A 22,597-nucleotide genomic window follows, 5' to 3' on the forward strand; every position below is an offset into this window, starting at 1 on the left:
TTAACCCAGTGCTTGAGGAGATTCCTCTGTTTCTTTCCGTCCTTGGAGGCAGTGTTGGGGCCAGTAGCTGTCTGTGTATCCTCCAAGTGATGTCCCTCTCGCCATGCTCCTGGAACAAGGTCGCGGTTCTCATTCTCTGCCCGGTCAAGCTGCTGGTTCTGTAGTCCTGGGTACCTGGAATTTGAATTTGATTTTATTTACTTATAAAGCGCACCTATAATAAAAACATATATTCTAATGCGCTGTAAAATAAAAAGTAATATAATGATACATATAACATTTAAGGTAAATCATATAATGTTTATAAGCATAGGCTAAAAGTTAAATTGCATTGTATACTGTATAATATATGCGATGTAAACATGAATTACCTGGTCCTTATGAGGTTGTGCAGGATCAAGCATGCTTTGACAATGAGCTTGACAGTGGAGGGGTGATGCTGCATGGCCTTGCCGGATCCTCCATCTCTCGGATGACATGGACATCTGCTCACCATGGAGTCTGGAACACTGACGGGTTCCTCCTGTGAACCCAATTTATATCAATTCCCCTAAACGCTGCCAATACGCCATTATACGGTAGCTGTAACGTTCAGTAAGTTCTGTGGTCGTCCGGAAGACGTCAAATACGTCTACATACGTCAATATGCGTTGGAGATACGTTACACATAGGTTCAAAGCACGTTACTCATAGGTTAGAAATAAGTTTCGGGTACGCTAGACATTATCTCGACGTATTTCGACTTACAAGTAACGTGTGTCGACGTGTGTCAACGATCGCCTAACGTGCCTACAACTTGTGGCCAGCGTATGCGGAACGTGTGAGTCATACGCTGGCATACGTCGACAGATTTTGTGCATGCACAAAATTTGTCGACTGCCTCGGCGTACTACGACGTATGCCAGCATGCTTCAGCGTGCTTTTAACGTATACAAAACTTACCCATAACGTATTCGACGTGTGCCAGCGTATTCACCAAATTTTTCATACGTGTGTCGCTGGCCAGCTGGCTAAAACGTCAAGGTGTGACAGCCCCTTTAGCAACAAGTGTCGCCTGCCATGCGAACACATTGTCTCGGCCCTGCTGATCACCAGTCAGGAGGTTTGCAGTCGTCATGTGCATAAATTATACCAATGCATCACCTCCAAACTACTAATGCATCCGTATGGTACTCAATTCTTTGCAGACTGAGATTAAAGCTCTATGGTCACAAATGGATGAAGGCAGGGATATCGATGTACATTTCGCCGTTGTTGTGGCCTCATCAGACAAACATACTGCTGATCGTTTTTTTGTGACCAAACTCAGCTCCCAATAAACGTTCGTCTCTCCAGAGACCCCGATGACCCAAAATAATGAAAAGACCCTTACCCTTGACATATTGTGTGTGTGTGTGTGTGTGTGTGTGTGTGTGTGTGTGTGTGTGTGTGTGTGTGTGTGTGTGTGTGTACATATATACAGTATATATACATACACATAGTGATACAGTTTTGCAATTGCTTTCTGAGAAGCGGTTCGTGCTGGCGTCTGAGATGCCAACAGGACTTGACTTTGCATATCTCTCACAATATTACGTTGTCGGGTTTAGTCAAGCTGGGAAAACAATAAATAAAATCTTTCATTCTTCCAGATAGATGTGTGTCTCGCAGGGAATATGCAACACACTTTATACTTTTTAGCTTGTAAATAAACCACGAAAAGGCAATCAAAATAAGATAATTATTTATGTTTAACACAACACAATTAAAATCTGCATTTCTTGCTGCAAAATCAACAAAGTTATCAATTTATAATTGCAAAAACGTTTCGGAATTTCGCTTGCGGTGTAGAGGGTGGTATGTTAGCAGGTGGTATAAACATCGGTTTAGTTTTTGCCTCTTCCATATTTTGTCGTTTCTCCTGCTAATCCCATATAAGCTGTTATATTTTGAGACATTTGAATGCATGTCGATTTGAGAGAGTGATTAATTATACGTGAAGAATAATTTTGAGCACAGAGCTTGGTATTCACACTCGCACGTCTGTGTCCGTGTGGTCACTTCGCTTTGGTACTCCCGAGTTATCTGAGAATGGACTGTTTGGAGCCTTTTTCTGGTACGTATTGACTATAACAGAAGATTTACAGTAACAGACGAAGTTTGTGTTACGATATAGAATACTTTCTTTGTTAAAGTTTGTTTTTCCAAAACTTTTGAACCAACCGATGCGTATCTTTTCTAGTCATAGGAATGGGAAGGCAACTTTTAATCCTCATTCCTGACAAGATAAACAAGACAAATATAGTCTGTGGGCGCTGCGAATTTTGTTTTATCGATCGATGATGAGAAACTACATGGCTTTGGTAACTTCCTGGATGACCCGCCCTGGTAGAAAATGGTGTTGTCCTCCACACGGCGCTGCGTGGCTTCACAACCTGTTTACCCAGCAATGGAATGCACACCTCAGCTCCTGCTTTCTTAACACGGTTTGATGAAAATACCCAAATTGCACCTGTTGGGAATTCTGCACCACAATGAATGGATAAGGTCACCGTGCCCAAATATTTATGTTATGTTCAACAATACTGCAAATAGGAATTAATTATTTAATTAAAAACAGATGAAACTTTGAGTGTAACTTCGCACAATTTTCAAGTGGTGAAACCGCTTCAATATTTGGCTTTGTCCGTCCGTCCATCCATCAAAAATGAATAAGAAGAATCTTTCTAACCCCCCGTGTTTAATGAGAAGGGTTCTAGAGGGTAATTATATTTGGTTAATTCTGCAGGTTAATTAAAGATGTTAAATATAGATGTTAATTCTCGAGGTTAATTGTACAGGTTAATTGTACAGGTTAATTGTACAGGTTAATTGTACAGGTTAATTGCACAGGTTAATTCTAGAGGTAATTATTGAGGTAATTCTAGAGGTTAATTCTGGATGTTAATTAAAGATGTTAAATATAGATGTTAATTCTCGAGGTTAATTGTACAGGTTAATTGTACAGGTTAATTGTACAGGTTAATTGCACAGGTTAATTATAGAGGTAATTATTGAGGTAATTCTAGAGGTTAATTCTGGAGGTTAATTGTACAGGTTAATTGTACAGGTTAATTATAGAGGTAATTATTGAGGTAATTCTAGAGGTTAATTCTGGAGGTTAATTAAAGATGTTAAATATAGATGTTAATTCTCGAGGTTAATTGTACAGGTTAATTCCAGAGGTAATTATTGAGGTAATTCTAGAGGTTAATTCTGAAGGTTAATTAAAGATGTTAAATATAGATGTTAATTCTCGAGGTTAATTGTACAGGTTAATTGTACAGGTTAATTGTACAGGTTAATTGTACAGGTTAATTCTAGAGGTAATTATTGAGGTAATTCTAGAGGTTAATTCTGGAGGTTAATTAAAGATGTTAAATATAGATGTTCATTCTCGAGGTTAATTGTACAGGTTAATTGTACAGGTTAATTGTACAGGTTAATTGTACAGGTTAATTGTACAGGTTAATTCTAGAGGTAATTATTGAGGTAATTCTAGAGGTTAATTCTGAAGGTTAATTAAAGATGTTAAATATAGATGTTAATTCTCGAGGTTAATTGTACAGGTTAATTGTACAGGTTAATTGTACAGGTTAATTGTACAGGTTAATTCTAGAGGTAATTATTGAGGTAATTCTAGAGGTTAATTCTGGAGGTTAATTATAGATGTTAAATATAGATGTTAATTCTCGAGGTTAATTGTACAGGTTAATTGCACAGGTTAATTCTAGAGGTAATTATTGAGGTAATTCTGGAGGTTAATTCTGGAGGTTAATTAAAGATGTTAAATATAGATGTTAATTCTCGAGGTTAATTGTACAGGTTAATTCTAGAGGTAATTATTGAGGTAATTATATTGGTTAATTCTGGAGGTTAATTAAAGATGTTAAATATAGATGTTAATTCTCGAGGTTAATTATACAGGTTAATTGTACAGGTTAATTGTACAGGTTAATTGTACAGGTTAATTGTACAGGTTAATTGTACAGGTTAATTCTAGAGGTAATTATTGAGGTAATTCTGGAGGTTAATTCTGGAGGTTAATTAAAGATGTTAAATATAGATGTTAATTCTCGAGGTTAATTGTACAGGTTAATTGTACAGGTTAATTGTACAGGTTAATTGTACAGGTTAATTGTACAGGTTAATTCTAGAGGTAATTATTGAGGTAATTCTAGAGGTTAATTCTGAAGGTTAATTAAAGATGTTAAATATAGATGTTAATTCTCGAGGTTAATTGTACAGGTTAATTGTACAGGTTAATTGTACAGGTTAATTGTACAGGTTAATTCTAGAGGTAATTATTGAGGTAATTCTAGAGGTTAATTCTGGAGGTTAATTATAGATGTTAAATATAGATGTTAATTCTCGAGGTTAATTGTACAGGTTAATTGCACAGGTTAATTCTAGAGGTAATTATTGAGGTAATTCTGGAGGTTAATTCTGGAGGTTAATTAAAGATGTTAAATATAGATGTTAATTCTCGAGGTTAATTGTACAGGTTAATTCTAGAGGTAATTATTGAGGTAATTATATTGGTTAATTCTGGAGGTTAATTAAAGATGTTAAATATAGATGTTAATTCTCGAGGTTAATTATACAGGTTAATTGTACAGGTTAATTGTACAGGTTAATTGTACAGGTTAATTGTACAGGTTAATTGTACAGGTTAATTCTAGAGGTAATTATTGAGGTAATTCTGGAGGTTAATTCTGGAGGTTAATTAAAGATGTTAAATATAGATGTTAATTCTCGAGGTTAATTGTACAGGTTAATTGTAAAGGTTAATTCTAGAGGTAATTATTGAGGTAATTCTAGAGGTTAATTCTGAAGGTTAATTAAAGATGTTAAATATAGATGTTAATTCTCGAGGTTAATTGTACAGGTTAATTGTACAGGTTAATTCTAGAGGTAATTATTGAGGTAATTCTAGAGGTTAATTCTGGAGGTTAATTAAAGATGTTAAATATAGATGTTCATTCTCGAGGTTAATTGTACAGGTTAATTGTTCAGGTTAGTTCTAGAGGTAATTATTGAGGTAATTCTGGAGGTTAATGAAAGATGTTAAATATAGATGTTAATTCTCGAGGTTAATTGTACAGGTTAATTGTGCAGGTTAATTGTACAGGTTAATTCTAGAGGTAATTATTGAGGTAATTCTGGAGGTTAATTAAAGATGTTAACTATCGATGTTAATTCTAGAGGTTAATTGTACAGGTTAATTCTAGAGGTAATTATTGAGGTAATTATTGAGGTTAATTCTGGAGGTTAATTAAAGATGTTAAATATAGATGTTCATTCTCGAGGTTAATTGTACAGGTTAATTGTACAGGTTAATTCTGGAGGTAATTATTGAGGTAATTATTGAGGTTAATTCCGGAGGTCAATTCCGCAGGTCGATTCCGGAGGTCGATTCCGGAGGTCGATTCCGCAGGTCGATTCCGCAGGTCGATTCCGGAGGTCCGATTCCGGAGGTCCGATTCCGGAGGTCCGATTCCCGAGGTCCGATTCCCGAGGTCCGATTCCGGAGGTCCGATTCCGGAGGTCCGATTCCGGAGGTCCGATTCCGGAGGTCCGATTCTCGAGGTTCGATTCTCGAGGGTTTCGTTTGTTTCTCGGCTTTTCCTATTTCATAATAAAAGTGGCAAACAGAACCGCTTCCTTCGGACATGGGTACGATTTAAAAAAAATTGATTTATGCTGCTGCTTGCAGTCGCAAACAGCTTTATTTAAATAATTATTAATCAGCAGTTATCAAATTTTATAAAACCCAATTTAACAGTTTTTAAAACAATTCTGCAATCAATTACCTTGCTGCCCATTGTAGTTCAGCTCCCCGACGAGCCTCGTCCTTGTATATAAATATACACTTGGCAAGAACAACCAGTGATTCCACATTCAGCCGGTGTACGCAAACCACTGGCTGCAGTCTTTATGGAGAACATTGATTCATGTGTATTCTTTGTCGGTTCTCAAAACTTGTGTTTTGCATGTGGGAACATGGAGAATTATGTAATATCCATATTTTCCTTCATTAACCGTTTGTATGTTATCAGCACTTGGCCTTTGGTAGTATTTTCATGGTCACACAGGTTTTGATTTCTGCTCATTATCCTTCACGAGCAGAGTACCTGCCCTACGGGCAATCTTGTGTGAAGCATGCAACATGTTCTTCTGGCACATCCCTTTATTGGGCGGTGTATAGACCACTGACAGCACCCTCAATCGCTCCCAGAAATAAAAGAAATAACCTGGGTTATGTGCATGAAGCAAAAACATGCCTTCTGCTTATAATTCAAACAACCTCACTGTACTGGAAAACGTGGTGACAGGAATACTGGACTGTAAAGGGTATGGACTTGTAATACCCGCTCCCACCTGGAGGTGGCGCTACATGATACACATTTCCATGGAGAATTTGCGTCCCACATTCTTCCTTCCCTCAGCCCCTCCCCACAATGTCACCGACAAAGATAAAACACCACTTTACACTAATTGGGGTCATGCTGATCTTATGTACCAAGTCTGGATGTGCAGTAATCGGGCCAGAATTGTAGGAGGGGAAGCGCAACAAACAACCACACGAACACCGTCCGTGAATTAGAGTAAGGAAGAAGTACCTTTCCTCCTTCCTGTCATCCCTGAGATAAATGAACAGAGCTTATCAGCCCATCTGCCCACAGAGGTGTGTGTGTGTGTGTGTGTGTGTGTGTGTGTGTGTGTGTGTGTGTGTGTGTGTGTGTGTGTGTGTGTGTGTGTGTGTGTGTGTGTGTGTGTGTGTGTGTGTGTGTGTGTGTGTGTGTGTGTGTGTGTGTGTGTGTGTGTGTGTGTGTGTGTGTGTGTAAGTAACCTTTCTACCATTTCAGCTTTTGTTATCAAATTTCCAACAAATGTTACGATAACGAGCACATTACCTGCAGCGAGACTGTCATTCCCTTCTAGTGACACACACACACACACACACACACACCTGTGGCCAGTCACATTTTGGCTGTGAGTGAACTTACACATACATTTCTGACATGTGAAAAAATAGCAAATATCAGAGGTGGCAGGTCGAATTTGTGGGGTGGGGGGAAGGGGAACAAAACACGAAAAGGGCATATGGTACAAGATCAGACAGGAGGTGGAGGAACACAGACCTCTCGGTGATGGCGAAGTGGTAGGCCCATAGACTCAGCTTCATCGCAGGAGATTCCAATGGTCTTGAAAACCTCTGTTTCCACGGCATAAATCTGAGCAAGATGTGAGGCAGGGGCGCCAGCCCAGAGGGGAGAGCAGTACTTAATTAAGTTGTGGAGGAAAGCCTTGTGGGTGGAAAGGAGCTCAGGTGTACCAAGGAAGGACTTTGCATGATTGAAGATGCCAAGTTGGCATCTGGCTTTGGAGGTCAACTTTGAGATGTGGGTTGCCCAAGAGATCATTGCTGAGAGTGAGACTCAAGAGTTTGAGTGATTGAACCTCTGAGACGGTTGTTGAGAAAGTAGATGGGAGGATTTGCTGTGGGTTCCTTTCAGAGAGCAGGAGAGTGTGTGTGTGAGCGAGATATAGAGACAGACAGAGACAGACAGAGACACACAGATGTGTAGATTTCTCATTGTTGAAATACCTATCCAATTTTTTGACCAGATTGTGATTTTGTCCAGGTCTGAAGAGAGGGAGTAGGCTGCAGACTTCCGATCTAACGGATGAAGAATGAAGCGGCAGAGAGTGGAGTCATCAGAAAAGAGATAGAGAGGATTTTCCAGAGAGTCAGAGAGATCATTAATGAAGACCAGAAAAAGCACAGTGACACTGCCTTGGGGTACACCAGCCTTGACAAGGAGAGGAGAAGAAAGGATTCCGTTGAGAGCCACACGTTGGCTATTGGAGTGGAGGAAGTCAGAAATCCAAGAGAGGAGTTGGCCTTGGATTCCATAGGCAGACAGTTTGGACAGCAAGGCAGGATGCCAGACTGTATCAAAAGCTTGAGTTATGACATGAGAGACGGCCCTGATCTCATGTCTGATATAGAGAACTTCAATTAATTGCTGGGAAAGTAGAAGTCGCATGTCCTCGTTGGTGTGACCAGGTCTGAGTCCAAAATGATGATCTGAGATGAGGCTGTTGGAGAAAAGGAACGATTTTACGTCAACCGTGATGATCAATTTTAGACCTTGCTGATGATTGGAAGTAAGCTAATTGGTTTGTAGTTACAGGGGATCCATTTTTGCAACTTTTTATGCCTCTGTTGACGAACTCGCCAGAGGAATTATGTTTTCAGGTTTTCCGTCTGTCCATCCGTGATAGGTTTTCGTTACCGGGATAACTTGAAAACGGCTGAAGGGAGCTTAGTCAAACTTGGTGCAGGTATGTATAATGAGGTAACGTTGAATTGATTAGAATTTTGGGTCATGAGGTCAAAGGCCAGAGGTCATGTTAGCTAAAAATCCTGTTAGTGCGATAACATGTGAACCAGTGATTGGATTCTGACCAAATTTGGTACAATTATGTAGAATTATGTCACAATGAACTCATTAGATTTTGGGGCCAAGAGGTCAAAGGTCAAAGTCTGTTATAGGTCTATTCTATAACTTGAGAACGGCTGGGATTTATTAATTTAGCCATGCGGCAGTTTCAGCATGCACGCACAGTTACACTGGAGGATGATCCGATGGCTAAAAATGTATAGAAACTCGCTTGGAAAAAACCAGCAGGTTTAACAAATATCTTAGATTGGGAACAGTAATGTGTGGTGCTGGTGTGTGTGGTCTGCCCTGTGGTGAGCATCGGGAGGTGTGACGCAGGTGGATTTTGCAAGCTGGGCAGCGACGCCAATGTTGTTTTGCAGCAGCCTCTCACTTAAGATCCCATTTTAACTCGAGATCCTCACTTAAGATCCCATTTTTGACCTTGCAAACCCTTCTCCACCGGTTTGGTGTATGTTGTCCGGCGTGCTTGGCGTCTTTCCGTCTGTTGCGTCTCTTCTCCGTGGCGTATCCTTGGCTATCTCGTGTGTGTGTGTGTCCCTTAGGGCATGGGATTGTCGCTGCCTTTGCGGACCAAAAACGACATATAGCACGATATCTCAAAAGGTTATGGATGCATTTTATAGCCAGGTCCCTCTATCACCCATGGAGCAGTTCCCACCTCCCCTCGCCTCCCCCATCCCACTTAGCGAATGTCGCACATGCTCTCTCATCCCATTTCATTGGCACACACGGACGGACACCCAATCTCACCAGAACCTGTCCAGGTGCTTGCAGGTAGCTCTCATGTTGAAGTGCAGTTGGATGGTATGAAAGTACAATGGGGGTGATTTAAAAGTCTACACAACGGGGAAATAGGGAGAATTAAGAGAGAGACTTGGGTGAGGATGATAAGGGTGTGCCACGACATCCGATTCTGGTCATTGATAATTGGGGTTACAAACACTTTTGCTGATATTCATTAAGAGATAACTGATGAATAAGTAACCACTCATTAATCCCTGTCATTTTTTGTAACAATATTGTTGGTGCAACATTTAAAACATAACTGGACATTGAACACTTGGGAATTGTACTATTTATGTGGAATAACGTGTCTGAAAATTCCATCATTAAATTGCCCACAATGTATTTCCATTAGCCAGTGCTTTAATTTTGGGATGGTGAAAATACAAAATACCTCCAATCTCGCGCGCTGGAGGATATGTTATTTATTTATTTGTTTGGCATGGGGGTGGTGTATTTTGAATGTAGCTCTGCTTGTCTTGTTTTTGCTCTTTTTTGTGCAGAATATTGATTTATGCTCATGTAACTTTTTCTCTGTTTTGTATTAGAATGAAGAAGTTTTTGTCAACTTTTATATCCTGCTTTCTTTTGTATTGCAGCATTGTTGGGCACAGTTTGCCCAGCAGTCATTGCTTTGTATGGAATCATCCAGAATGTGAAGCGCAACAAGAGGCATTGTGAATCTCTGTGGAAAAGAGTGAAACTTATTGATGGCATTCTTCAGGGAAGCAATATTGATTCAAATCAAGAAGTATTTAAGAAATTTGATGCACTGACAAAGGAGATCATGAAATATATTGAAAAGTTTGAAGGTTACTCTTCTATGCAATCTGTGTTTAAAACTACCAATGCAATGGAACGTTTTCGCAAGTTTGACGAAGAGTTTGATTTTGTGATGCGCGCTTTAACACTGCAAGCTGTCGTGTCCCCTAAAAAGTCAGAGGACGACGAATGGATTGAAGAACAATCGCTGAAGAAACGACAGAAAGATTTCATTGCTGATGCCATTGACGGCATCATTGAAGGTTGTTCTTGTATTTATACAGTTGTGATATACCATGATCAAATGAATGTCAAGTTATTTGTAGCATTTATCATTGGGAAAAAATACGAGTCATGGGAAGTTTTCCTGCAGTTAATTTTTTTATCGTACTTCAGGGTGAGTGGGAGCAACCCAATTTTTCAATATAATTGTGTATTCAATAGCGCCACCTGGAGGAAACCGATAGTTCAACTCAATAAAATACACCAAAGACATGACAATGTTGGGAAATTAGCCCATCAGTTAGAAGTTCATCTAACCTTTTCCTAGTTCCTTTAAATTTACAACATCCTTTAAATGTTAATGTATCTTCCAAAACCTTGATCTTTTCTACCCCCATTAAAACACCCCAAATCCACCTCTTTCAATGTATATTGAAAGAATACACCCCAAATTAATACACCCCAAATCCACTTCTTTCATTTCAAAAATTCCACTTCTTTCAAATCCACATCCACTTCTTCATTCCTGAAATTCCTAGTAGTGTCAATTCGTTTTATACCGTGCACCCCTTCTCTCCCCCTCCCTCCTCACCCTCCAGCCCTCTCCCTTCCACAGATTTCCTGATGTCCCTGTTCTCTACTGTTCTACGTGTGTGCTTTCCTCTCTCTTCCCATCTTGTCTCCCCCTCCCTTTATTACCCTGCACTCGCGAAGCGAAATGCAGGGTTAAGCATTCAGGTACGTACGTACGTGCGTGTCTGCATTTTAAAAATTCATTTTCTCGGTAACCGTTGGTCCGATTGACATGACATTTTCACCATATGAGGGCCTCCTCTTGTAGAATATTTTAGTGAATATGATGATGTCACAAGTCATGTGGTATGGGCGCCCTCTTGGAAAAAAATTTTTGCACCTCTATATCTCAAAAAACTGCTGCACAGAAATAATTGAGACAGGTCTCATTGCAAAGAACTCTCCGTGCAGAATAACATGTGTGAATGATGACGTCATAGGTCCTGCCGTTATGACGTCATAATTCGACAAGTAAAAAACTATCTGATCAGGATGAAATTTATTGAGCATCTTCTCGATATAAATTGATGGAGAAATAAAATTATAATGACGTCGTAGGTCATGTGGTTCAGACGCCATATTGTTTTGAGTGAAAAGCCTGAAAAACTACTAAAATCCAATTTTCTCAAACGACTGAACATATCGAGGCCAATCTTTGCAGGCAGAATCGCATACCCATGATGAACAAAAAAATCAGCGAGCAGGATGAGGTGCGTCACATGGTTTCGGAGTTATGACGTTTTTAAGCATAAACTTTTAAAACCAAGCTTCTCCCTCCTTTTTGATGCTATCGAGGGGAAACTTCACAGATATGTTCAGCGTATCAGTCTACTAAAATGACCTTATGGAATTTTCGATAGGTCACGTGGTTTGGCAGATATAAATATTTAAACTAAAATATTCAAAAATTTATAACTCTTGAACCGCTTCATTGATCGAAGTAAAACTATATATTTTACTAGAGAGAATGAAGTGTAACGTGTGCAAACTTTCAAGATGATTGGATGTACGGTCTGGAAGCTAGAAGTTGTTATTGCGTGAAGAAGAAGAGTTCTAGAATGGTCATGGAATTATCACACTGCACATGACGAGCAGGCAAAGTACGGAGCGACCTCACGGGGTCATTTTGACCTCAAATAAAATTCTGATTTCAGATTTGTCAACCGTTGAGGTATATTAACACATGACCAAAACAGATTTGGCGAAAATTTCCGACGATTTTTGATGAAAATATAACATTTGTGTCTGCATTACAGTAAAGTAAACTGTGCCTTGTCAGCATTTAAAAAATTGAAACGTGGCTCATTGTAAAGAACTCCATATGGCGAATAGGTGTTGTTAACGATGGTCATTGGTGCCATAATTATGACGTCATAATTTGCCAGAGACAATGCTTAGTCTGATCAGTTTGAAATTTATTGCGCATGATCGATGCAACAATTATTTAGAGAATATAAATTTATGATGTCATCACTCACGTAGTCTGGCAGCCATATTGGATCAAAAAAAAAGAAACGTTCAAAAATAGAAGAGTTGGCTTACACCAAGTTGACTGCGCAGGGTAAGTATTCTATGAATACCAGCTCATTGTTTTATGTGTCCGTTTGGTTTTTGTGTTTTATGTGTTAATGTGCCAGCCCTTACACGAGCCTCAATCTTGTATACAAATATACTGTATATATTGCATTATTACATTACAGGTATTACATTAAAAATCATTTTAAAGGTATTACATTAAAAAATAAATTAATTTATATATATATACATAATATATATTTTTTTAATGCAATAACTTAAAAATGATTGTTACTGTTCAATAAATAATTGTAATTGTTGAGGGACAGATATGTGTTGGGGTAGTGTTTTAATTTGTTGTTGTTGCTGTTTTTAGTGGTCCCGCTAGATAAAGAAGATGACAAGAATAAAGAGAAGCTGACTTCACATTTGTGTGAAATATTTTGGAAAATCGATGCCTTTGGTAAGGTTAATTTATTGTGCTTTTGTGTTTAAAAAGTTGAACACAATGAAAATGATATTATACACTGCATCATTTCTCTTGTTTATTCATTGTCAATCATATCTCTCATCTATGATGGCAGCTGTCATTGATTTTCACCTTGATTACCACAGCTGTTTGCTCCAGAAAACAGACAAAGACCCTGCCAGTTTTGAACATGGTTTAGATCCAAATTAGAACTATATGGTAGGCCTGTTTGCCTGTCTGGCAGTCAAACAAAATTGCAAATCATTCAAAACGGGAAACTTACTGTTTTTAAGAACATCATAAAGGACACAAACAGTGGGCACGAATAACAAATGTACATTAGATATGGTAATGTAATTGACACTGCATCATTGGTGGTAAATTCCTGAATTTATTTATATCTTTTACAATTTTTATTTTATGTCAATTGAGTTATACAGTGTGTTCCAGAAAGACCTGGACAACTTTGTTTGTTAATATATTTAGTACCACAAAGGATATAATTGTTTATATGATACAGAAGTTGTGCCTTTGTGTTTATTGTGCCTTTGTTTTATATGTTACAGAAACTCATAAAGTTTTCTTTTTCACGTCTGGTGTTTTAATGTAAAATAAAATGCCAACTCTGCAGGAGAAAGCTCAGTGCGTCGAATGGTTCATCGAGACGAAATCCGACACACGAGTTCAGCGTAATTTCCGTACGATATATGATAGGAATCCGCTATCATGGACTTGTATCAGAGAGTGGTGCAAGATGTTTAAGGAGACCGGAAGTTGTCAGAAACACAAAAGTACCGCTCGACAAAGCACAAGTGCAGCAGAACTTGAAGGAATGCGTGAATCATTTCAACAAAGTCGCAGAAAATTAATCCCATGCGCATCCAGAGAACTCGGACGACCAGTTCTACCAGAACGGGCACTACTGTACACAGGATTTTGCATAAAAGACTGAAACATGATGCCTATAAAGTGCATATTCTTCAGGAACTCAAACCAAAGGACGGACCCAAAATGCAAGGCATTTGCCTGAAAAAGAGGATGACTAAGATTACCTGAAGAGGTCATGTTCACAAACGAAATTTGCTTTCATGTATCGGGGAAGGAACTGGCACAATGTGTAGATCTGAAGCTCCAAAAACCCCCACGTGGTCACTGGTCAAGGAATACATATGCGACAGCCCAAAGGCCAGTGTCGTGTGGCCTTTTCCATGACTGTCTCATTGGTCCGTTTTTCTTTGCGGAGGACACAGTGACCTCAACAATTTACATGAGCATGTTGGAAGGATTCGCTTTCCGACAGATTGAAGACTGGCAACCAGATATCATTTTTCAACAGGGTGGCGCTTCCTCTCATTGGGCCTTAGTCGTCCGAGCCGTCCTGAATGAAACATTTCCAGCTCGTTGGATTGGCCGAGACAGACCAACCGCCTGGCCCCCACAATCGCCAGACATAACCCCCTTGGTTTTTTTTTCTTTGGGGTTGTCAAAGATGTTGTCCACAACACCAAGGTAGCAAATCTGCAGGATCTTCAGCCTCAAATCACAGCTGTATGTGCACTGGTGGATGCAAACATGCTTTGCCGAACATGGCAAGAACTCGTGTACCGCCTTGATGTCCTGCCAAAGCTCACATTGAAGTGTAGTGATGGGGTGCACAAAACTTTGAGTTTCTGTATCGTATACATGTACACTACCGGTCAAAAGTTTTTGAACACCTCAATTTTTTCAGTTTTTATTGAAATCTAAGCAATTCAAGTCCAGTGAATAACCTGAAATGGTAGAAAGGTAAGCAGTAAACTGCTCGAGGTTAAAAAAAAGTTTAGGTTAGCAAAAACGGGAAAATAATGTAAATTGCACAGTTATATTGTAAAAAAGGCTTTTTTCAGGGAACAAGTAATGGGTTAACAACTTACAGCTGTTCTGCAGCAATGTAAGTAAATTAAGCCTTGAAAGTTGATGCAAACAATTCCTACAGGTGTCCCAACCTCTGCTGATTACTTGATTACAAACCCCCTGTCTGTATAAAAGCAGTATTGGAACAGATTGTTGTTACACCCTCTGAAGCATTATTTGGACAATAGTGCACTGCAGGAAGTAGTATATTGCTGTCATAATGGCAAGAAAAGGCAATTAACAAAGGAAGACAGATAGACCATTATAACCCTTAAAAGTGTAGGTCTTTCCTTTAGAGAAATTGCAAAGAAAGCCAAGGTGTCAGTGAGTACAGTTTCCTACACCATCAAAAGGCACTTGGAAACTGGAGGAAACTCTGACAGGAAGAGGTCTGCAGACCCAACGCCACAACAGAATCAGAAGACAAGTTTCTGAGTCAACAGCTTGCGTGATAGGCGGCTCACAGGACAACAGCTTCAAGCACAGCTTAACACTGGTCAAAGTAAGCAAGTCTCAGTTTCAACTGTGAAGAGAAGACTTCGAGCTGCAGGTTTGGCAGGTCGAGTGGCAGTAAGAAAGCCATTGCTAAGATGGCAAAATAAGAAAAAGAGGCTTGCCTGGGCCATGAAGCACCGCCAGTGGACTACTGAAGACTGGAAGAAGGTCTTATGGACCGATAAATCAAAATTTGAAATCTTTGGTTCATCACGCAGAGTTTTTGTACGCCGTCGAGTAGGATGGTTCCTCAGTGTGTGACTGTTACGTGCTCCTCCCCGACCCCCTGGTCACGGTGTACCTCCGAGCCCCGAGAGGAGTCACGGCAGAAAAATGTGTTATTCCGTATGTCAAAGATCAATGGTGAAGCCACACCAATTGTTACTCACAAACAAATATTGTATTAAGATCACACAAGAATAACAGTACAACAATAATAGTAATCAAAAGTACAATCAATATATCCTATGATGGTACCATCAGTTTCGTAATATATAACTCACTGTGCTCCAAGTGAGTGAAACCAGAACATTCCCAATGTCTCTTTCCCGGCCTCAAACCCAAGTTGATTCCGGTTTCAAGCCGAAGTCGATTCGCTCAAGCGATCGCCAGAACGATGTCCAATTGAGACCAGAATCCCATGCGGATAGCAAGTACAGTCACACAGCCCAAAGCTGCACAAAGGTGCCCTCAAGGTGACTGGGAAATCACAAACTCGTGTATGGACTTTCACGGCTCACAGTCGGCGAACCACAAATTAATCTTCAAAAGCCATGGTGCACACACACACACACACACACCAGATACGTCTGAAAGTGGTGAAAACAGCTGACGAAGCAAAGAAACCTTGCTCGACGCGTGAAGCGCGCGAGTCAAATGGCCGACGACCCGTTCTTGAGACGTAACGGCCCGACGATAATTCTCCTCGGAATCCACCGCCAAAAACCTGACACGCAGGTTGATCGGTCACAGCGATGACAACTCTGTCGCAGGGATCCCTTTCCCGGGAAACCCGAAAGTTCGCTCGTGACTCCCGTTCGACAATGTTCGCTTCAGAACTCGGAGCAGCTCGGCTTTCTTGTCCGACTCACTCGCTCCACCCTCTTTTTCTCCTCTTCCTCTTCGTCGCCATCCGGTTCCTGTTTCCTTTAAAACATTAACTTTTAACTTTTGAAAATAGAAATATCTTTTCCCTTTAAATGACAACAATAATAATACATGGAATCAGAAATGTTTACAGTGGATGAAAACCACCACAACGGAAGTGATGGATCCGTAACAGGAAGTGACCAACTGTCAAACATGGAGGAGGAAGCGTGATGCTCTGGGGCTCTTTTGCTGGATCCAGAGTCGGCGACTTGCACAGAGTGACTGGCACCCTGAATCAAAACGGCTACCACAGCATTTTGCAGCGCCATGCAATACCATCTGGTATACGCTGAGTTGGTCAGGGGTTCATCCTACAGCAAGATAATGACCCTAAACACACCTCCAGGCTATGTCAAAACTACCTTCAAGGAAAAGAACAAGACGGTAGGCTTCAAATCATGGAATGGCCAGCACAGTCTCCAGACTTAAACCCCATCGAGTTGGTTTGGGATGAACTAGACAGAAGGGTGAAAGCAAAGCAACCTACAAGTGCAACACATTTGTGGGAACTTCTGCAACAGTGTTGGGAAGAACTTCCTGAACAATATTTGATTTCCATTGCAGAAAGAATGCCACGAGTGTGTTCTGCGGTTATATCTGCAAAAGGTGGCTACTTTGCCGAGTCAAAAATTGAAATTAAATTTTTTTAAACAAAATGATTCTATGATTTCTTTTTTATCTCCAATTGTTTATTTGTTCTATGCTTAATTTCAGAGTACATTGAGACATTAAACTGCGTAAATTTCAATAAAAACTGGAAAAATTGAGGTGTTCTAAAACTTTTGACCGGTAGTGTAAACCAAAAGGTATTGTATCATTTGTGGTTCTAAATATATTAACAACCAAAGTTGGCCGGGTCTTTTTGGAACACCTGTATGCTGTACTTGAAAACTGCAGAAGACAAATCGCCTTCTTATCACATCCAAGAACCTCCAGTTGTGCAGTACTTGGCCATGTTAAATAAGGGTGATTTATGAGACTGCTTCAGTAGTGCTAAAACTTTCAAATTATATTCTGTGCACAGCAATTTCACACCTTGCAATAGATGGAGTTTCTGGATAAGCAAACAGAATCCCCTTTGCCCACCCTCTGAATAACAGCAATCCTACAATCATGAAGTGTTTTCAAGGGTGAATTCATTTGTGTTTATTGGTGTCTGGGTTTCTTTGGTCTGCAGGAAAGGACAACCACCCAATAAACAAACTGAAAAAAATTCATTTGTCATGCATTGAACGGAAGGAGGAGGTGGGCGAGAGAGATCCGCGGAAAATGTACCAAATTTTCAAGGGAACATTCTGTGCCTTCCCAGTCCTGATCAAACGCTTTATTGGACAGGAATTCAAGTAAATCTTGTCTTTTCATCGTAACTTGGACTGTTTGCATTCTAAAGTTTTCATCTGCTTGTTCAATCTGGGATGTTGTACTTGATGCATATTACCTGTATTTGATGATGTTTGCTTTGCACTACTGTTGAGGTGAAGATGATATCCAAGCAAGTTGGATATAATTTCCTTTATTTTGCATGCATTTACTTATCCTGCTTGTTGTTTTGTGTAAATGTTGTGCAGCTCAAACTTGGAACAAAATGAGAAATTGGCGATGAAAGAAGCTAAACATCTGCGCCAATTTGACCATCCAAATATAATTCGCTTGTATGGGATCATCATGGAAAAGCAAGGTTTGTTTGAAATCAAATACCATTTTTTAGATTCAAATGTTCACATGAACCTTAAAGATCAGGTCGAGTAGTGAATAAATGAATGAATGATCGTTTTTTAAGGCCATTTTCCCCCGTGAGAGCAGTGGTTAGCCTTGCGGGCCCCATGACTTGTGGGCCCCATGACGTCATGGTTCCCTTTTTGAGGCAATATTTTTATGGACGGATGCCCTTCCTGACGCCAACCCTCTTCGATGCGCAGGGATACGGTGTGCCTATTCTAAATCGGGGGTCCACACCGGGATCATTCATCCCAGCAAGCTGGTACTCAAATTGCCGACCTCGGAAGGATGACAGCCTGAGTCAACCCCCCTGGCGTTAATTCAGCAATTGACCGGGATTCACAGTCAGGATCCCAGGATCCCAAGCCGGCACCCCAACCGCTAAGCCAACACCAAGCTAGGTCGAGTAGTGCCTTTTCAAATTTATCTCTGAAACACCACATCTCTATCAAGACGATCATTTGTATATTGTGAATCGGATATATTTATAGACCGTAGGCTGAACGCCTAAATTGTTTAGTTTTGTGACCCACCTCTGGTATTTACCTGTATTTTCCAAGAAGGTAGCTTAAATATTGTTAAAAAATAATTCAAAACTCATCGGTACAAAAGGTTGCACATTAATTAGTTATAGTAATTAATTTAAAATTAAAATAAAATAAAATTATATATATATGTATATATATATGTGTATATATGTATCTACTATCTATGTATGTATATATATATATATATATATATATATGTGTATATATGTATCTATGTATGTATATATATATATATATATATATATATATATGTATATATATATATATATATATATATATATATATATATATATATATATATATATATATATATATATATATATATATATATATATGTATATATATATATTGATTCTTGTCTTGTCTTTTTGATTCTTGTCTTATATATATGCCGTATATCGCTGCTGTTTGTTTTCTTGATTCTTGTCTTTTTGCAATTGTTGTTTTCATGTATTGTTATGCATTATGTTTTCCACTCTGTCAAAGCGCCTTTGGGCTTCTGGAAAAGCGCTATACAAAATAAATGAATTATTATTATTATTATTATTATTATTATTATATATATATATATATATATATATATATATATATATATATATCTCTCTCTCTCTCTCTCTTCTATCTATATATATAAAAGAAAGTTTTTGTTTTTTTGTTTGTCTGGAAGCGCTAATCTCCTGAACGGTGAAAGATAGGAGGAAACCTCTGAAACAAAAAATGCCGGGACAGGCCCAGGGAAGGTTTTAGGCTCGGTGGCGAGGCCGGTCGAGGTCGCCTCGGCCGGGTTGGGCCCATTTCGCAATAAATCTTCTTCTTCTTTCAAAATTCTCTTGAAGTACAACTTATGCACTTAGTAGGAATATCTGACTGATTGCAACACATGCTTTTAAAATTCTCTCTCGCGGGGCCCGACAGAAGAAAGAACAAGGAATCGTTGAGCACTAACTAATACTGGGCTCGTGTCGGACCTATGTACAGAAGATTAAATTCATTCAAAAAGAACCCGGGCAACGCCAGGTGCATTCAGCTGGTATATATATATATATGTATATATATGTATATATGTATATATATATATGTATATATATGTGTATATATATATATATATATATATATATATATATATATATATATATATATATATATATATAATATGTATGTACACATACGTACAGTCACGTGAAAAAGTAAGTACACCCATGTAAAGTTTTGACTTTTTCAACATATTTCAACATACAGCTATTTGATCTTCATTTCAACAATATTGATAGATAAAGGTGATATAATATAACAAATATCATGAAACATTTACATTTTGTAGTCCATTGTATCATTTAAATAAACATAAATGCAAATTTCGCATGTGGAAAAAGTAAGTACACCCCTACATTTATCACTACTTCAAATACCTAAAATTAGAATCAGGTGCACCAGCTCAGGTGCAAGTGATTAGAACATCGTTAGAGAGGATCTTGGAGGAACCTGTCTTCTTTAAACCTCAGCCGTTTAGTTTGGTTTGCTCTTTTTTTTTTTTTTTTTTTTTTTTTTGTATACAAGATCGAGGCTCGTGAAAGAGCGAACATTAATCACACAGAAAGACAAACAGACACACAAAACAAATAACATCGGGAGCGGTAGACAAGATGGGGAGAGAGGGGGAAGGACACAAACACAACATTTGAGAGCAGGGACCGAGAGACATGGAGACATCGAGAGAACTGTGGGAGGGAGAGGGCTTTGGGGGGGAGGCATGGGAAGGGGGGGGGGGGGGGGGTGGGAGAGGTATAAAACATATGGACACTGCCAAGACTTCCAGGAAAGAAGTTGGAATTTCAAACAAGGTGGATCTGGGGTGAATTAGTGGGGGTAGAAAAGATCAAGGTTTTGGATGGGGGAAGATAAGAGATGGTGGTGAACAGCTGTTTTGAAGACCTGGAGGGAGGAGTGTGATTGAAGTGAGTGTGGGAGTTTGTTCCAGAGGCGGGAGAAAAGAGGAATGAAAGAGTGAAGGTGAGCAGAGAGCCGAGATTTCGGCAGTTTAACCATCAGAGGGTGGCTGGCAGATCTTGTGCGACCTGTAGGAATATTTGGGGGACAGAGCACAGAGAGAGCTGGGGGAGCAAGGCCGGAGAGGAGTCGGTAGAAGACAGAAAGACCACCTACCTGCCTGCGGTGAGTGAGTGAAAGGCCCTCAGAGATAGCTTCATCGTGGGAGATTCCAATGATTCTGAAAGCTTTGGATTCAACAGCGTGAAGCCGAGCCAGGTGTGAGGCAGGAGCACCAGCCCATAGGGGAGAACAGTATTCCATTGAGCTGCGGATGAAAGCCTTGTATGTGGTGAGGAGCTCAGGTGTGCCTAGGAAGGACTTCGCACGACGGAGGATGCCCAGTCGGCGACTGGCTTTGGAGGCCAGCTTGGAAATGTGGTTTTCCCAAGAAAGATCATGGCAGATGGTGAGACCCAAAAGCTTGAGCGACAGAACTTCTTGGAGAGGATTGTTGAGAAAGTAGATGGGAGGGTTGTCCAGTCGATCTTTTCGGAGAGACATAGTAAGAGTGTGAGATTTGTCAGGATTGAAAGACATGTTCCACATGTTTGACCAGTCTGTGATTTTGTCCAGGTCTTCAGAGAGTGAGGAGGCTGCAGACTGCCGATCTGAGGGAAGAGGAATGGAGCGGCAGAGAGTGGAGTCATCAGCAAAGAGATACAGAGGATTTTCCAGAGAGTCGGAGAGATCATTGATAAAGACCAGAAAAAGCACAGGGCCCAGCACACTGCCTTGGGGAACTCCAGCCTGAACGGGAAGGGGAGATGAGAGAAATCCATTCAGGGCCACACGTTGACTACGTGTGGCGTCACCTTTGTTGTTGAAGTGTGCGGCGTCACCATGCCTAGATCGAAAGAGCTCTCTGAGACCTTCATAAAGAAGGTTATAGATGCCTACGAGTCTGGGAAGGGATTTAAAAAGATCTCCAAACAATTTGAAATCAATCATTCGACTGTCTGGAAGATCATCTACAAGTGGAGAAGATTCCAAACAACTGCCAACTTGTTCAGGCCAGGCCACCCCAGCAAGTTCAGCCCAATAACAGACCACAAGATGCTGAAAGAAGTCTCTAAGAACCCCAGAATGTCATCACGGGACCTACAGGTAGCTCTTGCCACTGTTGATGACAAAGTGCATGAGTGTACCATTAGAAAGAGGCTGCACAAATTTGATCGACATGGGAGAGGTGTGCCAGGAGGAAACCGTTGCTGTCCAGAAAGATCATCAGGGCAAGACGAAAGTTTGCCAATGAACACCTCGGCAAAGACCAGCACTTCTGGAACAATGTGCTCTGGACAGATGCGTCAAAGGTAGAGCTATTTGGTCACAGTACCAGAAGACATGTTTGGCGAAAACAAAAGACAGCATTTGACCACAATAGTCCTTGAGCCAGACCAAAAGTAATGCTCCGGCGGGGGGAGTAATTCTCATTATGATTTTCCATTAGACCAATGTCTCAAGTGTCAGAAAAGGTGTGATGGACATCTGAGAACGGTAGCTTAGTGCCCGGATGGACGCCATCTTTGAAACCACCCAGCTCGAAAATGCCCATTTGGTGGGGTACATTGTTGCACGTGTATCTGGACTTCTATACTAGCTATCGATGTGCGGTTGACGACTAAATATACGTCCGATGTGTACCGTCTAAATAAAAAATAATATGAAGCATTTTGTTTTAGATTAATTATTATAAAAATCAATTATCGAAAAAAAAATCATATATTTTTCAATATTTTATTATTAGACTTGTACTTTTTTTAGTGAAACAACACTGGTATGATTTTCCAAATTATGCATTGTGCTACACCGTTTATCTGTCTATAAAAATAACTCAAAAACTAAAACATATCATCCACCACGAGTTTACAACAAATAAATGTAAAGAGGCATAAAATGACTTAGGCCGCCGCTGGCATTATCTATTCTGA

At 39.9% G+C, this 22,597-nt stretch overlaps 1 protein-coding gene across 1 annotated transcript in view; it reads left to right on the forward strand.

Moving 5' to 3' along the window:
- The first annotated feature begins 1,903 nt into the window (after positions 1-1,903).
- The window catches only part of LOC144890739 (mixed lineage kinase domain-like protein), a 94,486-nt gene continuing 73,792 nt past the window's right edge, over positions 1,904-22,597 (forward strand). The window contains exons 1-5 of the mRNA XM_078772444.1: positions 1,904-2,095; positions 9,875-10,300; positions 12,724-12,810; positions 17,531-17,696; positions 17,922-18,031. Of these exons, the coding sequence (XP_078628570.1) occupies positions 2,071-2,095; positions 9,875-10,300; positions 12,724-12,810; positions 17,531-17,696; positions 17,922-18,031 (814 nt within the window). The 5' untranslated portion in view covers positions 1,904-2,070. The remainder of the gene's footprint in view (positions 2,096-9,874; positions 10,301-12,723; positions 12,811-17,530; positions 17,697-17,921; positions 18,032-22,597) is intronic.

Source organism: Myxine glutinosa, chromosome 2, assembly GCF_964187855.1.
Source record: "Myxine glutinosa chromosome 2, kmMyxGlut1.1, whole genome shotgun sequence".
Taxonomy (NCBI): domain Eukaryota; kingdom Metazoa; phylum Chordata; class Myxini; order Myxiniformes; family Myxinidae; genus Myxine; species Myxine glutinosa.